Below are 16773 nucleotides of genomic sequence, written 5' to 3' on the forward strand. Positions count from 1 at the left end.
GTGACCCCGGGGGGGAGGGGGAGGGGGAGGGGCGGGGGGGAGGGGCGGGGCTGCGCCAGCTCCAGGGCAAAGCGGGAAGGGCCCCCCAAGAGCTCCGGGGGGCACCTGAGGGGGGCCGGGCAGGTAAATCCCACCTGGGGGGCACCTGGGGGCATCTGGGGGGCACCTGGGGGCATCTGGGGGGCACCTGGGGGGCACCTGAGGGGGGCCGGGCAGGTAAATCCCACCTGGGGGCACCTGGGGGGCACCTGGGGGGCACCTGGGGGGCACCTGAGGGGGGCAGGCAGGTAAATCCCACCTGGGGGCACCTGGGGGGCACCTGGGGGGCATCTGGGGGGCACCTGGGGGGGTCGGGCAGGTAAATCCCACCTGGGGGCACCTGGGGGGCACCTGGGGGGCAACTGGGGGGGTCGGGCAGGTAAGTCCCACCTGGGGGTACCTGGGGGGCACCTGGGGGCACCTGGGAGCACCTGGGGGGCACCTGAGGGGGGCCGGGCAGGTAAATCCCACCTGGGGGGCACCTGGGGGGCACCTGAGGGGGGCAGGGCAGGTAAATCCCACCTGGGGGCACCTGGGGGCATCTGGGGGGCAACTGGGGGGGTCGGGCAGGTAAGTCCCACCTGGGGGTACCTGGGGGGCACCTGGGGGCACCTGGGAGCACCTGGGGGGCACCTGAGGGGGGCCGGGCAGGTAAATCCCACCTGGGGGGCACCTGGGGGGCACCTGGGGGGCACCTGGGAGCACCTGGGGGGCACCTGAGGGGGCTGGGCAAGTAAATCCCACCTGGGGGGCACCTGGGGGGCACCTGAGGGGGGCAGGGCAGGTAAATCCCACCTGGGGGCACCTGGGGGCATCTGGGGGGCACCTGAGGGGGGCCAGGCAGGTAAATCCCACCTGGGGGCATCTGGGGGGCACCTGAGGGGGGCCAGGCAGGTAAATCCCACCTGGGGGGCACTTGGGGGGCACCTGGGGGGCATCTGGGGGGGGGCCGGGCAGGTAAATCCCATCTGGGGGCACCTGGGGGCAAGTGGGGGGCACTTGGGGGCACCTGGGGGGCACCTGAGGGGGGCAAGCAGGTAAATCCCACCTGGGGGGCACCCGGGGGGCATCTGGGGGCACCTGGGAGCACCTGGGGGGCACCGGGGGGGTCGGGCAGGTAAATCCCACCTGGGGGGCACCTGGGGGCACTTGGGGGCATCTGGGGGGCACCTGAGGGGGTCGGGCAGGTAAATCCCACCTGGGGGGCACTTGGGGGCATCTGGGGGGCATCTGGGGGGTACCTGGGGGGGTCGGGCAGGTAAATCCCACCTGGGGGCACCTGGGAGCAACTGGGGGCACCTGGGGGCACCTGAGGGGGGCTGGGCAGGTAAATCCCATCTAGGGGGCACCTGGGGGGCACCTGGGGGGTCGGGCAGGTAAATCCCACCTGGGGGGCACCTGGGGGGCACTTGGGGGCACCTGGGGGCACCTGGGGGCACTTGGGGGCACCTTGGGGGCACCTGGGGGGCACCTGAGGGGTCCAGGCAGGTAAATCCCACCTGGGGGGCACTTGGGGCACCTGGGGGGCACCTCAGGGGGGCAAGCAGGTAAATCCCACCTGGGGGCACCTGGGGGACATCTGGGGGGCACCTGAGGGGCCACCTGGGGGGGTCGGGCAGGTAAATCCCACCTCGGGGCACCTGAGGGGGCATCTGGGGGCACCTGGGGGGCACCTGGGGGGCTGGGCAAGTAAATCCCACCTGGGGGGCACTTTGTGGCACCTAGGGGGCACCTGGGGGGGTCAGGCAGGTAAATCCCACCTGGGGGGCACTTGGGGGGCACCTGGGGGGCACCTGGGGGCACCTGGGGGGGCCGGGCAGGTAAATCCCACCTGGGGGCACCTGGGGGGCATCTGGGGGGCACCTGGGGGGCCCGGGCAGGTAAATCCCACCTGGGGGCATCTGGGGGCACCTGGGGGGCACCTGGGGGTCTGGGCAAGTAAATCCCACCTGGGGGGCACTTTGTGGCACCTGGGGGGCACCGGGGGGGCCCGGGCAGGTAAATCCCACCTGGGGGGCACTTGGGGGGGCATCTGGGGGCACCTGGGGGGCCCGGGCAGGTAAATCCCACCTGGGGGGCACCTGGGGGCACCTGAGGGGCACCTGGGGGGCACTTGGGGGCACCTGAGGGGGCACCTGGGGGGGCCCGGGCAGGTAAATCCCACCTGGGGGCACCTGGGGGGCACCTGGGGGCACCTGGGGGGCACCTGGGGGGCACCTGGGGGGGTTCGGCAGGTAAATCCCACCTGGGGGCACCTGGGGGGCATCTGGGCCCGGGCAGGTAAATCCCACCTGGGGGGCACTTGGAGGGCATCTGGGGGCACCTGGGGGGCATCTGGGGGGCACCTGAGGGGGGCAGGCAGGTAAATCCCACCTGGGGGCACCTGGGGGGCACCTGGGGGGGCCCGGGCAGGTAAATCCCACCTGGGGGGCACTTGGGGGGCATCTGGGGGCACCTGAGGGGGCTGGGCAGGTAAATCCCATCTGGGGGCACCTGGGGGCACCTGGGGGCATCTGGGGGGCATCTGAGGGGGGGCCGGCACGTAAATCCCACCTGGGGGGCACTTGGGGGCACCTGAGGGGGCACCTGAGGGGGGCAGGCAGGTAAATCCCACCTGGGGGCACCTGGGGGGCACCTGGGGGGCATCTGGGGGCACCTGGGGGGCACCTGGGGGGCACCTGGGGGCACCTGGGGGGGCCCGGGCAGGTAAATCCCACCTGGGGGCACCTGGGAGCAACTGGGGGCACCTGAGGGGGGCAGGGCAGGTAAATCCCACCTGGGGGCACCTGGGGGGCACCTGGGGGGCACCTGGGGGTGTCGGGCAGGTAAATCCCACCTGGGGGCACCTGGGGGGCACCTGGGGGGCACCTGGGGGTGTCGGGCAGGTAAATCCCACCTGGGGGCACCTGGGGGGCACCTGAGGGGCACCTGGGGGTGTCGGGCAGGTAAATCCCACCTGGGGGCACCTGGGGGGCACCTGAGGGGCACCTGGGGGCTTGGGGACCTGAAACCCTTGGGGAGCCCCTCCCCTGTCCTGACCCCTCACCTGTGCCCCAGCTCAGCCCACGTGGGACCTTCACCTGTCCTGGAGCCTCACCTGTGCCCAAACTCACCTGTGCCCGAGCTCACCTGTGCCCGAGCTCACCTGTGCCCGAACTCACCTGTGCCTGAACTCACCTGTGCCCAAACTCACCTGTGCCCGAGCTCACCTGTGCCCAAACTCACCTGTGCCCGAACTCACCTGTGCCCAAACTCACCTGTGCCCAAACTCACCTGTGCCCGAGCTCACCTGTGCCCGAACTCACCTGTGCCCAAACTCACCTGTGCCCGAACTCACCTGTGCCCGAGCTCACCTGTGCCCGAACTCATCTGTGCCCGAGCTCACCTGTGCCCAAACTCACCTGTGCCCGAACTCACCTGTGCCCGAGCTCACCTGTGCCCGAGCTCACCTGTGCCCGAGCTCACCTGTGCCCAAACTCACCTGTGCCCGAACTCACCTGTGCCCGAACTCACCTGTGCCCGAACTCACCTGTGCCCGAGCTCACCTGTGCCCAAACTCACCTGTGCCCGAACTCACCTGTGCCCGAACTCACCTGTGCCCGAACTCACCTGTGCCCGAGCTCACCTGTGCCCAAACTCACCTGTGCCCGAACTCACCTGTGCCCAAACTCACCTGTGCCCGAACTCACCTGTGCCCGAACTCACCTGTGCCCGAGCTCACCTGTGCCCAAACTCACCTGTGCCCGAACTCACCTGTGCCCGAGCTCACCTGTGCCCGAGCTCACCTGTCCCTCACCTGTCCCTCACCTGCCATGAGGATTTGGGGACCCCTTTCCCTGCGTGCCCACCTGGGGCTGCTCCTGCACCTGTGGCTCTGCGGTGAGTGGGGCCCGGGGGGGAGGGGCAGGTGAGGGGGGAGGGGACAGGTGAGGGACAGGTGAGGGGGAGGGGACAGGTGAGGGACAGGTGAGGGGGGAGGGGACAGGTGAGGGGGAGGGGACAGGTGAGGGGCAGGTGAGGGGGGAGGGGACAGGTGAGGGGCAGGTGAGGGGGGAGGGGACAGGTGAGGGGCAGGTGAGGGGGGAGGGGACAGGTGAGGGACAGGTGAGGCCACACCTGGGGGCAGCTCTGGGCACCCCCATTTGGGACCCGCCGCTGGGGGAGGGGCTCAGGTGAGGGTCAGCCCCACCCCCCCCCAGGTAACCCCGCCAGGTGAGGCTCGGGGCCAGAACTCACCTGACCACCCCTCCCCCCCCCCATACACACCTGTGTGGGGAGGATTTACCTGCCCAGGTCTCACCTGTGAGGGGTGAGAGGGGGAGGATTTACCTGCCCAGGTCTCACCTGTGCGGGGTGAGAGGGGGAGGATTTACCTGCCCAGGTCTCACCTGTGAGGGGGGGATTTACCTGCCCAGGTCTCACCTGTGAGGGGTGAGAGGGGGAGGATTTACCTGCCCAGGTCTCACCTGTGTGGATTGAGGGAGGATTTACCTGCTCAGGTCTCACCTGTGTGGGGTGAGAGGGGAAGGATTTACCTGCCCAGGTCTCACCTGTGCGGGGAGGATTTACCTGCCCAGGTCTCACCTGTGCGGGGAGGATTTACCTGCCCAGGTCTCACCTGTGCGGGGTGAGGGGAGGATTTACCTGCCCAGGTCTCACCTGTGAGGGGGGGATTTACCTGCCCAGGTCTCACCTGTGAGGGGGGATTTACCTGCCCAGGTCTCACCTGTGTGGATTGAGGGGGGATTTACCTGCCCGGGTCTCACCTGTGAGGGGTGAGGGGGGATTTACCTGCCCAGGTCTCACCTGTGCGGGGTGAGAGAGGGGAAGGATTTACCTGCCCTGACTGAACCCACCCCCTCACCTGCAGGCCCAGGTGAGGCCGGCCCCGCCCCGCTGCGCCTGGCCGGGGGCCCGCACAGGTGCGCGGGGCGCGTGGAGGTTTTCCACGCGGGCAGGTGGGGCACGGTGTGCGACGACTCGTGGGACGTGGCGGCCGCGGAGGTCACCTGCCGCCAGGTGCGCTGCGGCCCCGCGCTGGCGCTGCCCGGCACAGGTGAGTTCGGCACAGGTGAGGGGCCCATCTGGCTGGACGACGTCACCTGCACGGGCCGCGAGGAGGCGCTGGAGCTGTGCCGGGCACGGCCCTGGGGCGAGCACAACTGCCACCATGGCGAGGACGCGGGAGTGGCGTGCGCAGGTGAGCGCGGGGGGGGGGCTCAGGTGGGTGCGGGTGGGTGCAGGTGGGTGTAGGTGGGTGTGGGTGGGTACGGGTGGGTGTAGGTGGGTGTGGGTGGGTGTAGGTGGGTGCAGGTGGGTACGGGTGGGTGTAGGTGGGTACGGGTGGGTGTAGGTGGGTGTAGGTGGGTACGGGTGGGTGTAGGTGGGCACAGGTGGGTGCAGGTGGGTGTAGGTGGGTGTAGGTGGGTGTAGGTGGGTGTAGGTGGGTGCAGGTGGGTGCGGGTGGGTTCAGGTGGGTGCAGGTGGGTGCAGGTGGGTGCAGGTGGGTGTAGGTGGGTGCAGGTGGGCGCAGGTGGGTACAGGTGGGTGTAGGTGGGTGCAGGTGGGTGTAGGTGGGTGTAGGTGGGTGTAGGTGGGCACAGGTGGGTGTAGGTGGGTGCAGGTGGGTGCAGGTGGGTGCAGGTGGGTGTAGGTGGGTGTAGGTGGGTGCAGGTGGGTGCAGGTGGGTGCAGGTGGGTGTAGGTGGGTGTAGGTGGGTGTAGGTGAGCACAGGTGGGTGTAGGTGGGTGTGGGTGGGTACGGGTGGGTGTAGGTGGGTGTGGGTGGGTGTAGGTGGGTGCAGGTGGGTACGGGTGGGTGTAGGTGGGTACGGGTGGGTGTAGGTGGGTGTAGGTGGGTGCAGGTGGGTGCAGGTGGGTGCAGGTGGGTGTAGGTGGGTGTAGGTGGGTGCGGGTGGGTGTAGGTGAGCACAGGTGGGTGTAGGTGGGTGTAGGTGGGTGCAGGTGGGTGCGGGTGGGTTCAGGTGGGTGCAGGTGGGTGCAGGTGGGTGCAGGTGGGTGTAGGTGGGTGCAGGTGGGCGCAGGTGGGTACAGGTGGGCGCAGGTGGGTGTAGGTGGGTGCAGGTGGGTGCAGGTGGGTACAGGTGGGTGCGGGTGGGTGCGGGTGGGTACAGGTGGGTGCGGGTGGGTGCGGGTGGGTGCAGGGGAGCACAGGTGGGTGCAGGTGGGTGCAGGTGGGTGCAGGTGGGTACAGGTGGGTGCGGGTGGGTGCGGGTGGGTGCAGGTGGGTGTAGGTGGGTGTGGGTGGGTGCAGGTGGGTGCGGGTGGGTGCGGGTGGGTGTAGGTGGGCACAGGTGGGTACAGGTGGGTGCAGGTGGGTGCAGGGGAGCACAGGTGGGTGCAGGTGGGCGCAGGTGGGTGCAGGGGGGTGCAGGGGAGCACAGGTGGGTGCAGGTGGGCGCAGGTGGGCACAGGTGGGTGCAGGTGGGCGCAGGTGGGCGCAGGTGGGTGCAGGTGGGTGCAGGGGAGCACACGTGGGCGCAGGTGAGCACAGGTGGGTGCAGGTGGGCGCAGGTGGGTGCAGGTGGGCACACGTGGGTGCAGGTGAGCACAGGTGGGTGCAGGTGAGCACAGGTGGGTGCAGGTGGGCACAGGTGGGTGCAGGTGGGTGCAGGTGGGCACAGGTGGGTGCAGGTGGGTGCAGGTGGGCACAGGTGAGCACAGGTGGGTGCAGGTGAGCACAGGTGGGTGCAGGTGGGCACAGGTGGGTGCAGGTGGGTGCAGGTGGGCACAGGTTGGTGCAGGTGGGTGCAGGTGGGTGCAGGTGGGCACAGGTTGGTGCAGGTGGGCACAGGTTGGTGCAGGTGGGTGCAGGTGGTTGCAGGTGGGTGCAGGTGTGCCAGATGTGCCAGGTGCTCCTGGTGTGCCAGGTGCACCAGCTGTGCCAGGTGTGCCTGGTGCGCCAGGTGCTCCAGGTGTACCAGGTGCGCCAGCTGTGCCAGCTGTGCCACTCCCCTCTTTCCCCCCCCACAGGTGCTGATCCCCCGGTGCAGCCCCAGGTGCGTCCCCAGGTGCTGCCCCGGCTGCTGCCCAGGTTGGTGCCCAGGTTGGTGCCCAGGTTGATGCCCAGGTGCATCTGCAGGTGCTGCCCCAGGGGGACGCTCAGGTGGACGCTCGGGTGGATGATGAGGTGGATGCCCAGGTGCAGCTGAAGGTGAGACCTCAGGTGCCCCCCCAGGTAACCCCCAGGTGCCCCCCCAGGTAACCCCCAGGTGCCCGCAGGTGTCCCCAGATACCCCCAGGTGCCCCCCAGGTAACCCCGCGGTTCCCCCAGATGATGCACAGGTGCCCCCAGGTAACCCCCTGGTGCCCACAGGTGACCCCTAGGTGAGCCCAGGTGTCCCCAGATGCCCCCAGGTGCCCTCCAGGTAACCCCCAGGTGACCCCAGGTAACCCCCAGGTGCCCGCGGCTGCCCCCGGGTGACCCCTGGTGCCTGCAGGTGCTCCTGGGTACCCCCCAGGTGCCCCCGGGTGATGTGCAGGTGCCCACAGGTGACCCCTGGGTGACTGCAGGTGCCCCCCAGGTGACCCCCGGTGACCGCAGGTGCCCCCAGATACCCCCAGGTGCCCCGAGGTGACCCCCAGGTGATCCCCAGGTGCCCCGAGGTGACCCCCAGGTGATCCCCAGGTGACCCCCAGGTACCCGTGGGTGCCCCCAGCTGCCCCCAGGTGACCCCCAGGTACCCCCAGCTGCCCCCAGGTGACCCCCAGGTACCCGTGGGTGCCCCCAGGTGCCCCCAGGTGACCCCCAGGTACCCCCAGCTGCCCCCAGGTGACCCCCAGATACCCCCAGGTGCCCCCAGGTGCCCCCAGGTGACCCCCAGATACCCCCAGGTGCCCCCAGGTGCCCCCAGGTGACCCCCAGGTGCCCCCAGGTGACCCCCAGGTGCCCGCAGGTGCGGCTGGTGAACGGCTCCTCCAGGTGCGCGGGGCGGGTGGAGGTGCTGCACCTGGGCAGGTGGGGCACCGTGTGCGACGACACCTGGGACCTGGCGGCCGCGCGGGTCACCTGCCGGCAGCTGGGCTGCGGCACCGCCGTCAGCGCACCTGGCAGCGCCCGCTTCGGGCCGGGCACGGACCCCATCTGGCTGGACGGGACGCACTGCACAGGTGAGGAGCTCACCTTGGCCCAGTGCCAGCTGCACCCCTGGGGCGAGCACAACTGCGGGCACAGCGAGGACGCCAGCGCCGTCTGCACAGGTGAGGGCTGGGGGGGGGTCAGGTGGGCTCAGGTGGGCGCTGGGGGGGCTCAGGTGGGGCTCAGGTGGGCTCAGGTGGGTGCTGGGGGGACAGGTGGGCACTGGGGGCTCAGGTTGTGCTGGTGGGCTCAGGTGGGGCTCAGGTGGGGCTCAGGTGGGGCTCAGGTGGGCACTGGGGGGCTCAGGTGGGCTCAGGTGGGCTCAGGTGGGTGTTGGGAGCTCAGATGAGCACTGTGGGCTCAGGTGGGGCTCAGGTGGGCTCAGGTGGGCTCAGGTGGGCACTGGGGGGCTCAGGTGGGGCTCAGGTGAGCTCAGGTGGGCTCAGGTGGGCTCAGGTGGGCTCAGGTGGGCACTGGGGGGGGCTCAGGTCGCGCTGGGGACTCAGGTGGGGCTCAGGTGGGCTCAGGTGGGCACTGGGGGCTCAGGTGGGCACTGGGGGGGCTCAGGTCGCGCTGGGGGCTCAGGTGGGCTCAGGTGGGCTCAGGTTGTGCTGGGGGGCTCAGGTGGGCACTGGGGGCTCAGGTGGGCTCAGGTGGGTGTTGGGAGCTCAGGTGGGCTCAGGTGGGCACTGCAGGCTCAGGTGGGTGCTGGGGGACTCAGGTGGGCTCAGGTGGGGCTCAGGTGGGCACTGGGGGCTCAGGTGGGCTGAGGTGGGCGCTGGGGGGCTCAGGTGGGCGCTGGGGGGCTCAGGTGGGTGCTGGGGGCTCAGATGAGCACTGTGGGCTCAGGTGGGCACTGGGGGGCTCAGGTGGGCACTGGGGGCTCGGGTGGGCACTGGGGGCTCAGGTGGGGTCAGGTGGGCTCAGGTGGGCACTGGGGGCTCAGGTGGGGTCAGGTGGGCTCAGGTGGGTGCTGGGGGCTCAGGTGGGCACTGGGGGGGCTCAGGTGGGTGTTGGGAGCTCAGATGAGCACTGTGGGCTCAGGTGAGCTCAGGTGGGCACTGGGAGCTCAGGTGAGCTCCGGTAACAAGTGGGCTCTGCAGAGCCCCAGGCGGGTGCCCAGGCGGGTGCCCAGGTGTGCCCAGGTGTGCCCAGGTGTGCCCCTCCCCCAACCCCCCCCCCCCCCCCACAGGTGCAGACCCCCCCCAGGTGCGGCTGCGGGGCGGCCCCGGGCCCTGCGCGGGGCAGGTGCAGGTGCTGCACAACCGCAGCTGGCACCAGGTGTGCGGGCAGCGCTGGGGCCTGCCCGAGGCGCAGGTGGTGTGCAGGCAGGTGGGCTGCGGGCCCGCCCTCAGCGCACCTGTGGGGCCGCAGCCCGTGCCCGCGGGGGGGCCCTGGCTGGCCGGGCTCAGCTGCCGCGGCTCCGAGGAGCTGCTGCTCGAGTGCCGCCGCATCGAGGCCGGAGCCTGCGCCTCAGGTGCGGCCGCCGCCATCGCCTGCGCCGAGCCACCAGGTGAGGGGGGCAGCCGGGGGCACCCGGGGGGCAGCTGGGGGCAGCTGGGGGTAGCTGGGGGTACCTGGGGGCAGCTGGGGGTACGTGGGGGTACCTGGGGGCAGCTGGGGGCAGCTGGGGGTACCTGGGGGCAGCTGGGGGCACCTGGGGGTAGCTGGGGGCAGCTGGGGGCACCTGGGGGTACCTGGGGGCACCTGGGGGCACCTGGGGGTAGCTGGGGGTACCTGGGGGTAGCTGGGGGTACCTGGGGGTACCTGGGGGTACCTGGGGGCAGCTGGGGGTACCTGGGGGTACCTGGGGGTACCTGGGGGTCACCTGGGGGCAGCTGGGGGCACCTGGGGGCAGCTGGGGGCAGCTGGGGGCACCTGGGGGTACCTGGGGGCACCTGGGGGCACCTGGGGGTAGCTGGGGGCAGCTGGGGGTACCTGGGGGTAGCTGGGGGTAGCTGGGGGTACCTGGGGGTACCTGGGGGCAGCTGGGGGCAGCTGGGGGTACCTGGGGGCAGCTGGGGGTACCTGGGGGTAGCTGGGGGTAGCTGGGGGTATCTGGGGGTACCTGGGGGTAGCTGGGGGTACCTAGGGGCAGCTGGGGGTACCTGGGGGTCACCTGGGGGCAGCTGGGGGTCACCTGGGGGTAGCTGGGGGTACCTGGGGGCACCTGGGGGTACCTGGGGGCAGCTGGGGGTACCTGGGGGCAGCTGGGGGCACCTGGCCGTGTCTGCGATCTCCTGTCCCTCACCTGTCCCTCCCCCATCCCTCCCCTGTCTCTCCCCTGTCCCTCCCCTGTTCTTCACCTGTCCCAGGTGTGCTCTCACCTGTCCCTCCCCCATCCCTCCCCTGTCCCTCCCCCATCCCTCCCCCATCCCTCACCGGTCCCTCCCCCATCCCTCCCCCATCCCTCCCCTGTCCCTCCCCCATCCCTCCCCTGTCCCAGGTGTGCCCTCACCTGCCCCTCCCCCATCCCTCACCTGTCCCTCCCCCATCCCTCCCCCATCCCTCACCTGTCCCTCCCCCATCCCTCCCCTGTCCCTCCCCCATCCCTCCCCTGTCCCAGGTGTGCCCTCACCTGCCCCTCCCCCATCCCTCACCTGTCCCTCCCCCATCCCTCCCCCATCCCTCCCCTGTCCCTCCCCCATCCCTCCCCTGTCCCAGGTGTGCTCTCACCTGCCCCTCCCCCATCCCTCCCCCATCCCTCCCCTGTCCCAGGTGTGCCCTCACCTGCCCCTCCCCCATCCCTCACCTGTCCCTCCCCCATCCCTCACCTGTCCCTCCCCCATCCCTCCCCTGTCCCAGGTGTGCTCTCACCTGCCCCTCCCCCATCCCTCCCCCGTCCCTCCCCTGTCCCTCCCCCATCCCTCCCCTGTCCCAGGTGTGCTCTCACCTGCCCCTCCCCCATCCCTCACCTGTCCCTCCCCCATCCCTCCCCCATCCCTCACCTGTCCCTCCCCCATCCCTCCCCCATCCCTCCCCTGTCCCAGGTGTGCTCTCACCTGTCCCTCCCCCATCCCTCCCCTGTCCCAGGTGTGCTCTCACCTGCCCCTCCCCCATCCCTCACCTGTCCCAGGTGTGCTCTCACCTGCCCCTCCCCCGTCCCTCCCCTGTCCCAGGTGTGCTCTCACCTGCCCCTCCCCCATCCCTCACCTGTCCCAGGTGTGCTCTCACCTGCCCCTCCCCCGTCCCTCCCCTGTCCCAGGTGTGCCCTCACCTGCCCCTCCCCCATCCCTCACCTGTCCCAGGTGTTCCGGACTCCTGCTCGGTGCTGGAGGCGCTGCTGGGGGTGGGGGCGGGGCTCTGCGGGGCCCTGCTGGGCCTTTACCTGTGCGCCAGGTGCGCCCCCCCCCGCCGGGGCCGGCGCCACAAAGGTACGGCCGGGACCCCCCGAAAAAACCCCAAAACCCCAAAAATCTCCCAAAACCCCCCAAAACCCCCAAAACCCCCTCAAAAAACCCAAAACTCCCCCAAAAAACCGCCAAAACTCCCCCAAAACCCCCAAAAATCCCTCCCCAAAAAACCGTAAATTCCCCTAAACCCCCCCAAAAAAACTCGACCCCGCAAAACCCCCCAAAACCCCCTCAAAAAACCCAAAACTTCCCCCCAAAACCCCAAAAATCCCTCCCCAAAAAACCGTAAATTCCCCTAAACCCCCCCAAAAAAACCCAACCCTGCAAAACCCCCCAAAACCCCCTCAAAAAACCCAAAATTCCCCCAAAAAACCCCCAAAACTCCCCCAAAACCCCCAAAAATCCCTCCCCAAAAAACCGTAAATTCCCCTAAACCCCCCCAAAAAAACTCAACCCCTCAAAACCCCCCAAAACCCCCTCAAAAAACCCAAAACTGCCCCAAAACCCCAAAAATCCCTCCCCAAAAAAACGCAAATTCCCCTAAACCCACCCAAAAAACCCAACCCTGCAAAACCCCCTCAAAAAACCCAAAATTCCCCCCAAAAACCCCCAAAACTCCCCCAAAACTCCCAAAAATCCCTCCCCAAAAAACCATAAATTCCCCTAAACCCCCCCAAAAAAACCAACCCTGCAAAACCCCCCAAAACCCCTCAAAAAACCCAAAACTCCCCCCAAAAAACCCCTCAAAAAACCCAAAACCCCCCCAAAAAACCCCCCAAACTCCCCCAAAACCCCCAAAAATCCCTCCCCAAAAAACCGCAAATTCCCCTAAACCCTCCCAAAAAAACCCAACCCCGCAAAACCCCCCAAAACCCCCTCAAAAAACCCAAAATTCCCCCAAAAAACCCCCAAAACTCCCCCAAAACCCCCAAAAATCCCTCCCCAAAAAACCGTAAATTCCCCTAAACCCCCCCAAAAAAACTCGACCCCGCAAAACCCCCCAAAGCCCCCTCAAAAAACCCAAAACTGCCCCAAAACCCCAAAAATCCCTCCCCAAAAAAACGCAAATTCCCCTAAACCCCCCCCAAAAAAACTCAACCCTGCAAAACCCCCCAAAACCCCCTCAAAAAACCCAAAACTCCCCGAAAAAAAACCCCAAAACTCCCCCAAAACCCCCAAAAAATCCCTCCCCAAAAAACCGCAAATTCCCCTAAACCCACCCAAAAAAATCCAACCCCTCAAAACCCCCCAAAACCCCCTCAAAAAACCCAAAACTCCCCCTAAACCGCAAAAATCCCTCCCCCAAAAAACGCAAATTCCCCTAAACCCCCCCCAAAAACCCAACCCTGCAAAACCCCCTCAAAAAACCCAAAATTCCCCCCAAAAATACCCCAAAACTGCCCCAAAACCCCAAAAATCCCTCCCCAAAAAACCGTAAATTCCCCTAAACCCCCCCAAAAAAACTCAACCCCCCAAAACCCCCCAAAACCCCCCAAAACCCCCTCAAAAAACCCAAAACTCCCCCAAAAACCCCCAAAACTCCCCCAAAACCCCCAAAAATCCCTCCCCAAAAACCCCAAAACTGCCCCAGAAAACCCAAATTCCGCCAAACCCTCCCCAAAAAAACCCCCAAAACTCCCCCCAAAACCCCCCAAAAACCCCAAAATTCCCCCAAACCCCCACAACCCCCCCCAAAAACTCCAAAGCTCCCCCAAACGGCCCAAATAACCCCAAACCCCCCAAATTCCCCCATCCCCCCCCCAAAAAACCTCTAAATTCCTCCAAAAGCCCCAAAACCCCCCCAGAAAACCCCAAAACTCCCCAAAATCCCTCCCAAATCCCCCCAAAAGCCCCCCACCCCCCCCCAAAAACTACCCCAAAACCCCTCAGGTGACCCCAAAAATCCCTCCCAGGACCCCCCCAAAGGCTCCTGAGACCCCCTCGGGGTCCCCAAAAACCCCCCCGGGACCCCCCAAAAACCCCTCGGGTCCCCCACCCCCCCCCCCCGGGACCCCAAAAACCCCCCCCGAGACCCCAAAAACCCCTCGGGGTCCCCCAAAATCCCCCCGGGACCCCAAAAACCCCCCCGGGACCCCAAAAACTCCTCGGGGTCCCCCCAAAATCCCCCCTGAGACCCCAAAAACCCCTCGGGACCCCAAAAACCCCCCGGACCCCCAAAAACCCCTCGGGGTCCCCCAAAAACCCCCCCGGGACCCCCAAAGTCACCTGAGACCCCCCCAGGACCCCCCCAAATCCATCCCAAACCCTCCAAGACCCCCCCCCAAAATCCCCTGGGAAGATTTGGGGGGTCCTGGGGGGGTTTTGGGGGGTCCTGGGGGATTTTGGGGGGTCCTGGGGGGGTTTTGGGGGGTCTTGAGGGAATTTGGGGGGTCCTGGGGGATTTTGGGGGGTCCTGGGGGGGGGGTTTGGGGGGTCCTGGGGGAATTTTGGGGGGTCCTGGGGGGGTTTTGGGGGGGGGTCTGGGTGATTTGGGGGGTCCTGAGGGGGTTTTGGGGGGCCCTGGAGGGGTTTTGGGGGGGCCCTGGGCGGTTTTGGGGGGTCCTGCAGGGGTTTTGGGGGGGGGGTTGGGGGATTTGGGGGTCCCTGGGTGGGATTTTGGGGGGTCCTGAGAGGATTTTGGGGGGTCTTGGGGGGATTTTGGGGGTGCTGGAAGGAGTTTGAGGGGGGTCTGGGGGATTTGGGGAGGGGTCCTGCGGGAATTTGGGGGGTCCTGAGAGGATTTGGGGGGGTCCTGGGGGGTTTTGGGGAGTCCTGGGGGGATTTTGGGGGTGCTGGAAGGAGTTTTAGGGGGTCCTGAGGGATTTGGGGAGGGGTGGGGGGGATTTGGGGGGTCCTGGGGGGGAGTTTGGGGGTCCCTGGGGATTTTTAGGGGGTCCCGGGGGAACTCGGGGGGGTCCTGGAGGGGTTTTGGGGGGTCCTGAGGGATTTTGGGGGGGTCCTGGGGGGGGGTTGGGGGAGATCTGGGGGATTTGGGGGTCCCTGGGTGGGATTTTGGGGGGTCCTGGGGGAATTTGGGGGGTCCTGGAGGGGTTTTGGGGGGTCCTGAGGGATTTTGGGGTCCTCGGGGGGAGTTTGGGGGTCCCTGGGTCCCTGGGGAGTCCTGAGAGATTTGGGGGGGTCCTGCCGGAATTTGGGGGGGTCCTGGAGGGGTTTTTGGGGGGGGTCTGGGGGATTTGGGGGGTCCTGGGGGGGAGTTTGGGGGTCCCTGGGCGGTTTTGGGGGGTCCTGGAGGGGCTTGGGGGGGGGGTCTGGGGAATTTGGGGGTCCCTGGGTGGGGTTTTGGGGGGTCCTGAGGGATTTTGGGGTCCTCGGGGGGAGTTTGGGGGTCCCTGGGGGGATTTGGGGGGTCCTGGGGGAATTTTGGGGGGTCCTGGGGGGGCTTTGGGGGATCCTGGAGGGATTTTGGGGGGTCCTGAGGGATTTGGGGGGGGGCTGGAAGGAGTTTTGGGGGGGTCCTGGGAGATTTGGGGGGTCCAGGGGGGATTTTGGGGGGTCCCGGGGGAATTTGGGGGTCCCTGGGGGGGTCCTGAGGGTCCCTCCCCCCCCCCCCCCAAATTTCGCAGGGGAGCCCCTGATCCCGGAGCCGGAGGAGCCGCCGAGCGCAGCGGAGCCGTAGGGACCCCAAAAATTACCCGGGACACCCCAAAAACCACCTGGGACACCCCAAAAACCACCCGGGACACCCCAAAAATCACCCGGGACACCCCAAAATCACCCGGGACACCCCAAAAATCACACGGGACACCCCAAAAATCAGCCGGGACACCCCAAAAATCACACGGGACACCCCAAAAATCACCTGGGACACCCCAAAAATCACCAGGGACACCCCAAAATCAGCCGGGAACCCCCAAAAATCACCCGGGACACCCCAAAAATCACCAGGGACACCCCAAAAATCAGCGGGGAGACCCCAAAAATCACCCGGGACACCCAAAAATCACACGGGACACCCCAAAATCAGCCGGGAAACTCCAAAAAATCACCAGGGACACCCCAAAAATCACCTGGGACACCCCAAAAATCACCAGGGAACCCCCAAAAATCACACGGGAAACCCCAAAAATCACCAGGGAACCCCCAAAAAATCACCAGGGATACCCCAAAAATCACCAGGGAACCCCCAAAAATCACCCGGGAACCCCCAAAAATCACCTGGGACACCCCAAATTCACTCGGGACACCCCAAAATTACCCGGGACACCCCAAAAATCGCCTGGGATACCCCAATATCACCAGGGACACCCCGAAAATCAGCCGGGAAACCCCAAAAAATCACCCGGGACACCCCAAAAATCACCTGGGAACCCCCAAAAATCACCTGGGACACCCCAAAAATCACCCGGGACACCCCAAAGTCAGCCGGGAACCCCAAAAATCACCCGGGACACCCCAAAAATAACGCAGGACACCCCAAAATTACCCGGGACACCCCAAAAATCAGCCGGGACACCCCAAAAACCACCCGGGACACCCCAAAAATCAGCCGGGACACCCCCAAAAATCAGCCGGGGCACCCCAAAAATCTCCAGGGAACCCCCAAAAATCAGCCGGGAACCCCAAAAATCACACGGGACACCCCAAAATCAGCCGGGAAACCCCAAAAATCAGCCGGGACACCCCAAAAATCAGCCGGGAAACCCCAAAAATCACTCGGACACCCCAAAAATCACCAGGGACACCCCAAAAATCCCCCGGGACACCCCAAAATCACCCGGGACACCCCGAAAATCACCAGGGACACCCCAAAATCAGCCGGGAACCCCCAAAAATCACCCGGGACACCCCCAAAAATCGCCTGGGACACCCCAAAATCACCCGGACACCCCAAAAATCACCAGGGACACCCCAAAAATCACCCGGGACACCCCAAAAATTCCCCGGGACACCCCAAAATCACCCGGGAACCCCAAAAATCACCCGGGACACCCCAAAATCACCCGGACACCCCAAAAATCAGCCGGGAACCCCAAAAATCACCAGGGACACCCAAAAATCACACGGGACACCCCAAAAATCAGCCGGGAGACCCCAAAATCACCAGGGACACCCAAAAATCACACGGGACACCCCAAAATCAGCCGGGAAACCCCCAAAAATCAGCCTGGGCCCTGCCCCGCCCACCCAGAACGGCTGGGGAAGCGTCTCCCGCTTGTATTTATTCACCCCCAGTCTTGAAATACCCTCAAAATCCAGTAAAAACCAGTGAAAACCAGTAAAAACCCAGTAACAACCAGTAAAAACCCAGTAAAACCAGTAAAAA

General features: G+C 66.5%; 1 protein-coding gene across 4 annotated transcripts; it reads left to right on the forward strand.

Moving 5' to 3' along the window:
* The first annotated feature begins 53 nt into the window (after window positions 1–53).
* On the forward strand, window positions 54–15214 carry LOC138102667 (scavenger receptor cysteine-rich domain-containing group B protein-like). 4 transcript variants are annotated; one of them, XM_069000383.1, is made up of 9 exons: window positions 54–123; window positions 3097–3918; window positions 4910–5239; window positions 7032–7057; window positions 7141–7212; window positions 7955–8258; window positions 9329–9649; window positions 11385–11510; window positions 15074–15214. In XM_069000383.1, exons 2-9 carry the CDS (start codon window positions 3852–3854, stop codon window positions 15124–15126), a joined length of 1299 nt encoding a protein of 432 aa, XP_068856484.1. In that variant the 5' UTR covers window positions 54–123; window positions 3097–3851; the 3' UTR covers window positions 15127–15214. The 4 variants fall into 4 exon arrangements, with proteins under 4 accessions (XP_068856484.1, XP_068856485.1, XP_068856486.1 ...); XM_069000384.1 differs by having other exon boundaries at window positions 7153–7212; XM_069000385.1 differs by lacking the exon at window positions 54–123 and adding an exon at window positions 672–690.
* The last annotated feature ends 1559 nt before the right edge of the window (window positions 15215–16773 follow it).

The sequence above is a fragment of the Aphelocoma coerulescens genome, unplaced genomic scaffold, assembly GCF_041296385.1.
Source record: "Aphelocoma coerulescens isolate FSJ_1873_10779 unplaced genomic scaffold, UR_Acoe_1.0 HiC_scaffold_97, whole genome shotgun sequence".
Taxonomy (NCBI): domain Eukaryota; kingdom Metazoa; phylum Chordata; class Aves; order Passeriformes; family Corvidae; genus Aphelocoma; species Aphelocoma coerulescens.